This window comes from Oryzias latipes, chromosome 18 (genome assembly GCF_002234675.1).
Source record: "Oryzias latipes chromosome 18, ASM223467v1".
Lineage (NCBI taxonomy): Eukaryota > Metazoa > Chordata > Actinopteri > Beloniformes > Adrianichthyidae > Oryzias > Oryzias latipes.
The window spans coordinates 30,046,146-30,055,687 of NC_019876.2; the positions used below are offsets into that span (position 1 = coordinate 30,046,146).

The 9,542-nt window shown below is 47.6% G+C and overlaps 1 protein-coding gene across 1 annotated transcript; it reads left to right on the top strand.

Moving 5' to 3' along the window:
* Nucleotides 1–3,861: 3,861 nt before the first annotated feature.
* On the top strand, nucleotides 3,862–9,000 carry LOC101170991 (membrane progesterone receptor epsilon). Its single transcript, XM_011473431.3, has one exon. The coding sequence runs from the start codon at nucleotides 4,895–4,897 to the stop codon at nucleotides 6,017–6,019; it is 1,125 nt and encodes a 374-aa protein (XP_011471733.1). The 5' UTR covers nucleotides 3,862–4,894; the 3' UTR covers nucleotides 6,020–9,000.
* Nucleotides 9,001–9,542: the final 542 nt, after the last annotated feature.

A 9,542-nucleotide genomic window follows, 5' to 3' on the forward strand; every position in this document is an offset into this window, starting at 1 on the left:
AGTTTAATCTGGTTATGAACATTTTTTCCAATATCTTTGATAACTGCGGTAACATAGAAACTGGCCTATAGTTTGTGAAGTGATGCTTGTTCCCGGTTTTGTACAATGGTATAACTTTTGCAATTTTCATTTGATTAGGAAATGACCCTGTTTGGAATGATAAATTAAAAATATATTCTAATGGTTTCAGAATTCCACTGATTACTGTTTTCACCAAAGCCATATCAATGCCATTAACATCAGTAGAGAGTTTACCCTTCATTCCTCTCACGGTCTTTAATATTTCATTTTCAGTTACTGGGTTAAGAAACATGCTACTGGGATTTCTGTCAATTAATATTTGCACATGCTTTCCAAATGTTCCTGGATCTGGGATTTGCTTTTCTAATTCAGGTCCCACGTTTACAAAAAAATCATTAAATCTTTTAGCAATCTCTTCACTTTGATCTATTTCTTTACCCTTACTAATGAAGTACTTTGGATAGGAGTCTTCCTTGTTACCCTTTCTTAGAATAGTATTAAGTATGCCCCATGTTTTTTTGATATTACTTTTGTTTTCCTCTAAACGTTTTCCATAATATTCCTTCTTGCATGTTCTTATGATCTGCGTTAGCTTATTTTTGTATTTTTTATATTTAATTTCTGCCTCTTTTGTTCTCTTTTTTAAGTAGTTTTTGTAAAGAGTATTCTTTTTCTTACATGCATTCTGCAATCCTTTTGTAATCCATGGACAATGGAAATACTTAATTTTTTCCTTGAACTTTTTAACTGGACAATGTTTATCATACATCGAACCAAATATCCTCAAAAAATATTCATAAGCCTCATCAACAGTTTCTTTTTGATGAATCACATCCCAATTATGCTCAAGTAGCTCAGCTTTAAATGCATTGATGGAGGTTTCTGTTTTAATTCTTCTGTATCCCATTGAGAAATGCAACCTGTGGTTGACATAACTACTATCATATACTGTGAAGACTGGAAGATGGTCACTGATTTCATTAATTAGCAACCCAATTAACTGTTTTATTTTCAGTGTCATTGTCATCAAAGCTTGAATGTTGTTCCTTGAGGTTGTTCGCCTGTAGCCTCTGATGTAATTACTGACATAAATACTTTGTGCAGGAATTATGACTCTATGTCAGATTTGAAAAGAGTGATATAAAACTGATGACGTCCTCAACTTCCATACAAGGCTTCAGTGTTTATAAGGATGACTCATTGGGAATCTGTGGTTCTAACTACTTCCTTTGGCTTCATGAACTCAGTCGGTAACCTTTTCTACAAAGTCAGCTGTTCTGCAGTGACTTGACGCTCCAGTACAACTTTTTTGGATGGAACTAATTGTTACATTTTCTGCTACCTTATGGTTGCTTTGTCCTCAAGTCATTTTGTTTTTGGTTCTTAGAGAGTCTTTACTCAACACTGCAGGAAGGCAGCCGTCCAAATCCTGAAGATACAAAAAGTTTGGGGTTTTTTTGTTCTGCAGACTGAAGTCTGAAAAACGGTTTTAACAGTTGAAAAGTTGGGTTTTGGCTTTAGCTGAAACTTTCTCCAGTTTCCTTATTTTTCTCTGCGTGTTTATGTTTTATTGACTTCTGGACTTTGACTTTGTCCTCTATTGTTGTTGTAATATTCGTTTTCTTCCTTCCTTGGAGCTTTAATTAGTAACGTATTCCATATTCAGACCTTTTATGATAAATTCATAAAGTATAAATGTAGAGCCATCCATCCCGTCACTGCATGGTTACGACACACCATCAGTGTCTCATTAACATGGTATGCTGTGGCTGGCTCTGCACAGACATGTTGCATGCTTCTATTCCTTAGAGGGATGGAAAATGTTCCCTCCTGTTTTCCATTCTTAAATCCTAGTTCAAAGACTTCCTGACATCTGGTCCACACAGATATGAGTTCCAGTGTGGACCAGGGCTGGTTCACTGAAGCCACCGACCCAAATATTGGCTTTTTGCCACTTCCTTGTTGGAGATGCGTTCTAGTTTTAGGTCATTTTGATATTTTCTACTTTCATGGTTGTTTTCAGAAACAGTTGTCCTGTTTTTCGGTGTGGGATGAAGGAAGGACTACATTCATCATGAAATAAGCTCTCATGCTGTGTTTGAAGGGCTCCTTTGCTTTGGCTCAGGGCCTTTAGAAAGATCTACAACCTGGAAAGACAAATATGAGAAAAGACGCGCGTGACTCATGGAGCTGCTAAAGGCGGCTGAACAGGCAGTGCGTCCCGCTGCAGGGCAGGAGTGCACCGTGGGGCTGTGAGGGATTATCTAGCAGGAACAGACTGTGCATTTAAGCAGATAACTGGATGAGCAGAGCAGCGCGCGCGAGCTGCACGAGCGCTTCTGCGCGCGCCTCCTTCTGCGTCCGATCCTCATGGTCCAGAAGCCCACCTCAGTCTCACGCAGAGCGACCGACCAGATCGGTCCAAACCTTCAAATGAGTTCAGATCTTTGTCAAAAACACGCACGTCACGCCTTCAGAGGCAGCGGGACGGGATCAGAGACTCACTTTCAAAATAAGAGCTTCCCACTAGCATGTGCCGGGAGTCAGGTGTGACTGTAGCTGATCCAATCTGGCTGTTCTAACATTTCTTATGTGACTGCATCATTAAGCTTTTCCAATTTGGGGTTTTTGAAAACTGAAAGTCTAGATCTCTGAAACTGAAATCAAGAAATTCTTGATTCAAATCAGTTTGTGTGCAGAATGCATGACACAGCCTAAAAATGTCTTGTGACATCTTTGGGTTGGATTCTCTAGTCGCTTAAAGGGGTGAAAGCATCTTGTTGAGCTGAGGACTAAAGTCAACAATAAATAATCCAACAGAACTGAATAAAATGAATGTCAGTATTGTTTAACTGCAACTTTAACATCCCAAAATGTTGAGGAGCTTGTTTTATTCATCAAATATGACACAAAATGCTGTTCTGGTTGTTTAACGGGAATGAAACATCTTCAAATACAGTTAAAGAACAAGAACGTGTTCAGATGTGACTGACATGAGTAAGATCCAGAGAATGTTTGAAAGCTGCACGACTTTGACCTGAAAAATACAATGAGAGGATTTAGACATGTGATTTACTTCACTTAAATCACTTTTTACATTTCATTTAGGATGTTCTGGTCTGTATGGAAGTCTAATCTCTCTTCTTACGGAGGAGCCAGATACTCCACGGTGGGGAACCTTTCAGTTTGCTCAAACCTTCTTTCTGAAGTCCGTTCATTCCTGGTGTGGAGTCTCACTTTATTCCACCTGTGCGCTCCAGCTGCTTACCTGCAGAGGCCTTACAAAGGCGGCTTTCAGCCTGCTGGCTGAGCGCTGCCTCAGGCTGGGTGATGCTCTGCCCTGACTGCCTTTTGGGCATCCCGTTCCCACTGAACCGTTTCTGCCACTCGAGTGACTCGTGTTGGCCACCCCCTGGCTGCGTGCACAGGTGCCACTGACTCGTACTGCTGTTTGCCGTCTGGCTCCTCTGTTTTGGATGCTGCTTCATGCATTACTGATGCGGCACATTTGGACTTTGAGGACGCCCTCCTCACTTGTCTCCCCAACTTGCCAGATGCCACCGGAGTCCGAAGTTCTGCCATGACAGATGGGCGTCAGCCGCGGCTGGCGTGCGCCGTGGGTGTAGCCAACGGGCGTCAGGACTTGCTGCAGGGAGTCTGGGTACTCACACTTGGGCTGAAGGACTGCATGCAGGCTCTGCTGGGATCCGTCACTCATCTGTGGTGTTTTACGGCTTTTGTGCTATAGCATTGTAACCCTTGTGCTATATCTCAGATGACCCCCCCCCCCCCCCCTTCCATTGAGGTGTTCTCCCTACCATGACAAAGGTGGATAAAGGTGGAAAGATTTCATGACCCAACTCTCAATGTTGAAGTGCCTTAGATAGCAAAAGGGTTTATTTCTTTGTGTTCAGAAATTCTTCTGTATTTTGTCCAAATACCCGTCCAGGTCCAGGTTCTGGTGTCAGAACCTGGACCTGCTGGTTTTCTGGTGGCTCCTCTCTGCAGTTTGGGGAAACCAAAACGCCCCATTAGTTTGACTTTGACAGCTCTGATGCTTCTCTCATGTCTGAACGTAGCTGGAGCCTTCAGACTCTGTGAGGCCACGTGGACGCGCACATGACCTCCGCCAAGCATTACATCACAGCCAGCAGCTTTTATTCTGAAAGGCCCCGGCGGAAGCGCGTCCCCGCAGCGCGCGCGCCTTGACGCTAGAACCTGTCAAAGTGTCCCGCTCGGCTCGCGCACAGTGGGCATGCCGGTAGCGGATCCGCTGCGGCTCCTTCCCGGTTATAAAAGTGAACGGTGATCTTCCGGTACAGGACTGCGCACCGGCGCGCGGAGCTGCTCTCCCGCACCGACGCGTGTCCTTACCTCCGCGGCGCCCCGCACTGCGCCGGGATGGACTCTGAATGGACTGGAAGCGGGACACAGGCTGCAGGATCTGGACGGAACGGAAGCCCGCCGCAGACCGACGCCGCGCCGGCGGCCCGCGTGACCTACATACCGCAGAGTTGCGTGGACTCATCTTCAGGACCTCTCCTCTGCGCGGGCACAGCGGGCGGGAGCGGCGCAGCCTCCAAACACGCACAGCGCTCCGTTTCCTCTCCGCTGCAGAACTATGCATAACAGGTCACGTGACCGTGGCGATGATTAACCTGAGCGGGTGTCCGCGCGCCTGAAGTCCTATGCAAAGTCCGCCGGAGGTTCCGCTGACCTTCAGGAGCCTCCGAGCGGGTCAAGAGGAACCTAAGCAATAGGTCCGAGTGTTCTGGGACCTGAGCCCCTGGACCGGACCCTAGCTCCGCCCCTTTAGGCAGCCTGCTGCTCTGTCTGTCCACCAAAGTTCTGAAGAGTTCTGCTGGACCTCGCCATGCTGCTGAACTGTGGACAGCCTCTCCTGAGGCACACTGACGTGCCGCCCCGGGTCATCGAGAACTTCATCCTGACGGGCTACCGCTTCCCCAACTACAGCCTGCGGGACTGTCTGCTGTCCGCCTTCAGGCCCACCAACGAAACCGGAAACTTCTGGACGCACTTCCTGCCCGTCTTCATATTTGCCTACTACTTCGTGGAGGTGTTTGGCTGGAACGGGGCCCCCGGCAGCAGCGCGCCCTTCTTCTACCCCCTGTGGAACTACTTCATGGGGGTGTTCTGCCTCCTGATGGCCAGCAGCATGGCCCACCTCCTGAACTCCATGTCTCTGGTGGTCCGGGAAGTCTGCTTCTTTGTGGACTACGGCACCATCAGCGCCTACACGGTGGGCTCCTCGCTGGCGTACTACTACTACATCCACCCTCGGGCCGGGGTGGCAGATAAGGGGGCTCTAAACGACACGTTTTCGGGTGTGAGGGACGGAGGTGACGGAGCTGCGCTGACGCCAGACCTCAGCGTGTTTTTTGAGACCCTCTACATCCCGAGCGCCTTCGTCGTAGCCATCATATGCATCTTGTCGTGCTGCAACACTCGCCAGAGGTGGAGGCAGCATCGCTACATCATCCGGACCCTGGTGTTCCTCCTGCCCTTTCTGGTCTCCTCCACGCCCATCTTCTACCGCCTCCTCAGCGGCTCCCCTCACTCTGCTGCCTCTTCGTCATCCTCCTCCACCATGTCCCGCTTCTTCTACCGCCACTGCCTGTGGCTGCTGGCGTCGGCGCTCTTCAACATCAGCAAGCTGCCGGAGCGGCTGGCCCCGGGCCGCTTCGACATCTGGGGCCACAGCCACCAGTGGTTCCACTGCTGCACCTTCCTGTCCATCCTGGACGAGCTCCACATGATCAAGGCCGAGGTCCGGGCCATCCTGCTGCACCCGGACCTGGTCCTGCCCCCCAACAGCCTCTCCCGCCTGTCGGGACCAACCCTGTCCTCCACCTACGGGGTGATGCTGCTCCTCCAGACCGCCATCGTCTCCATCATCCTGTGGTTCTCGTGGCGAGCTAACCGCCTGTACGGACCACAGGGAGACCAGCTGGACAAGGAGCGGCGCAAGACGCAATAAGACGACAGAAAAGCCTTTCAATGAGAAGATGGAAGATGCAGAGCGTCTGTGTGTCAGTCATGTTCCACCCAGACTTTTAGAAACTACCTCTGAGCTGCAGGTCAGAGGAAACCACTGCTGCTGACCTTCAGCTGCCGCTCATTGTTCTGTTGGTTTGTTCAGGTTATTGTTTCTCTTCCAATGAATGCTTTGTGTTCGTTTCACCTTCCTCTGCGTTGCAGGAATTATCTCTTCCTCTTTGCGGCCCACAGCAGGAAGTGGGCCGGCCTTACAGACAGTGGCGGCGCAGGCCGCCTTAAATAAAAAGAAGCACTTTGTGGGGGCCAGTCGGACTCGCCCTGTCATCCAAAAGCCATCTTCTCCAGATAGTTTCTATAAATGTGAAATGCTCTCATGCACGTGCTGCTGGTGTGGTTGGCACGCCCCTGGCTGCGTTCACGAGCACAGCGAGCGCTCGCTCACGGCGGTCGGGGTCACGTGTGACACCAACAGATGTGAGGACAAAGCTGGGTGGGACGGCTCCTGACTTCCACTGTGAAAACCTTCATGCAGTCTGTGGCATGAGGAGCTCAGCTCACAGACGTTAAACGGTTAAAGTTTGGAAAAAATCCCAGAAAAGTTCAGGAATTTCTGCAAAAACTACTGGAAAGTAAAAAAACAAAAGGCAAAACAGAAAAAATAGATGTTCTGTCTGAAGGAAAGACGCAGAAAGTGATGAGTGCGTTTTGTTAATGCAGATATTTAATGTATGCTACATGCTAAGGGGAGCTTAACGTTCTGCAGAAAACAGACATTTCTAGCAGACAGAAGCTCTTATGGGGACTAAACGACTCGTAAAAGTCAAACTTCCTCATTCAGCCCCAAAAATCCAGCTAACTGTTGAGGCTGCTGCACTTTCAGACCAGCTTCCTCCTTTTCTTTCTAAGCACTTGTGAAGGACTGTTATCTGCTTCCTCCTCTTCCTCCTCTTCCTCCTCTGCCACGTGACCTGACGGAAAAGCAGGCGTGGATTTAATAACACGCTTTTTGAATGACATACAGACCCTTTAATAGAAATCTGACTGTCTAAACTCTTGACAGAAGCAGGGCAGCAGTCTTCTGCTAATCGGCTGTTCAAACCTCCAAAAGTAACACCTCAGCGGGCTTTTCCCGCCTTTCGGACAGGTTTGCTCCGGGTCTTTCTGGCGGGCGCGTTCTCTTGCAGAAGCTGTGGCGCCTCGCTCTGGTGACAGAATTCAGGGCGTGTTCAGGAAATTTGCATGAGAAATTTGTTTCTCCCAGTTGACCTGCTTCCTCAGGCCCGTCAGCTGAACGCTCGTGTGAGGACAGGGACACGCCAATGCAAAGGGAGGTGCTCGCCATTCTTTCCATTTGTTTGTGTCTAGATTCGTCCTGCAGTTCAATCCAACTTCTGTTTAACCCACAGACAGATTTGGGATCCATAGATTTTTAGCAATACGGCGTCATCAGCTGGTTGTAAGCAGACCAGTGAGACGCGTCCTTCAGGTCTGTGTGGGACACTGGGGGGGCTTGTTTTGCTGGAACATTGAAAACGTTGACGAGCTTGAGATGAAAGAGGTGTTTTCCGTCTGGTTTCTCCAATGGTTCCTCTGGCAGTCGACTGCAGTTCTACAGTTTCATGAAACGTATAGAATCCTGGAATCTGAATTATTATTATGGGTAAAATGACCCAATTTTAGTCGTAGACCTCTTTGTTGAACTGTGGGATTTCTTAGACTTGACCTCATTTTTTACGCAGCAATAAAACCTTTTTTCGGGGGAAGCAAACCTTAAAGATGTGTTTTTTAGTTCTTCTAGACCAGATTCAGGCTTAAGTCAAAAGTCCTCCTCCTAGAATGATAGTAAATAAATAATGGCAGTGTTTCTGGAGAAATCCGACCGTTTCTGCATACATGAAGACCTGAAAATGTGAGGCGTTTTGGCTACAGGCCCGCTTTGATCCATGGAGCTGCATGTCTGAAGGTGTCTTTGACCCGGATAGCTCGCTCCAGCAGAGATGAGGAAGACTGCGCAGAACTGTTGTGATGAGGAAGACCTCTGAAAACAGGAGGGATTGACGTGTTTTCTGGTATGTTGCTGATATCTGCACATGTCCTTGCATTCACTTTGCACACTAGAGAACAATTCTGTAGAAAAGCTCACGATGACCACGTTGCAGCGGTGCACTTTAAAGCTTCTTTATGCTTGCACACAGCTTAGCATAGCTTTTTTTTCTTTTGGGGTGGGATGGGGGTGTTAGAACCTGAAAATGTTTGACATGACAGATTATTTGAGCAACAATTTGCAAACAAGCTGGTCAAGAAGTCACCAATGGGAGATCTTCATAGAGGAAGAAGAACGCCTCTGTACAGATGAGGCTCTGAGGATCAAAGGATAGACAAAGAGTCTGCAGCACTTTACAGGAGCCCCCGGTCTTTTGCTTAGACGTTTCAGTGCTCAGTGCCGGTAGAGCGGCTCAGGTGAAACGAATGAGTGTTTCTTTGCACAGATAAACCACCTTCTGATTTCTCACATGATACAAGCCTTTTCTAATGCTTAGCTGCAGCGTCTGGACGTTAGCCTTTGTTTGTTGCAGTGATCCACAGGTGACATCCCACAGATCGACTGATTTCACACATTTCTCCCCGCTGGTTTTCAGGTTGGGGGGTGCTCTGTACTGTTGTGAGGATGAGTGGACACTGATGATGTTTCTACCTCTGTACGGCGCTCAGACAGACTGTGTGACCTCTCCAAACTGTGGCCGTCAGGCTCCAAGATACTGTTGATGCACATGTCAGTGCTGAATTCACACACTTAGAAATTTACTCAGGGGGGGGCTCAAAAACAACTCTGGTGTTTAAAATATCAGTCACTGGAAGAAGAGGCTCATGTGCGTTAAAGACAAACATGTATTAATGGATTTATCATATGAAGTTATGAAATGTATCATTGAGTTTTCTTGAATAAATGACACAGAGGACGGTTGTTGTTATTCAATCACACACCCTACATCCTGCTTTTCTTTAGCCTTTCAGAGTAAACCTTATATATATATGATCATATATTACCTTTGGCACACCAAAAAACATTTTTTATAAAATGTAAATTATTTTCCTACCAGGAAGTAAGACGACTCTTTCTCTCCTAGTGGGTACCGCCAATTTGATGACATCATCCTAGAGGCGGTCTCAGCAGTGTGTCTGCGTTTCAAACTTCATCTGAACTTTTGTTCATATCGTTCAGAGAAAGTGAAACTGTTTAGCCGACCAGCGCTAGCTCCAAGGAGAAAGTGGGGGTGTGTGTTAGCCTGGGGGCGGAGCTGGCAGTGCAGACTCTTCCTGGAAGGGGCTGTTCTCACTTTGTGATGTCACAATGTGAGGATCCACCTCTTTTAATGGATTGGGAGGGGCTGGAGCTCAGAGAGCCGTTTTTTAGAGGAATACTCCTGAAAGTCATCCTGAAATTACCGCTTTGGGGATGTTTTAATGAGGAATGAGCATGAAAAAACACTGAAAGCTCAGAA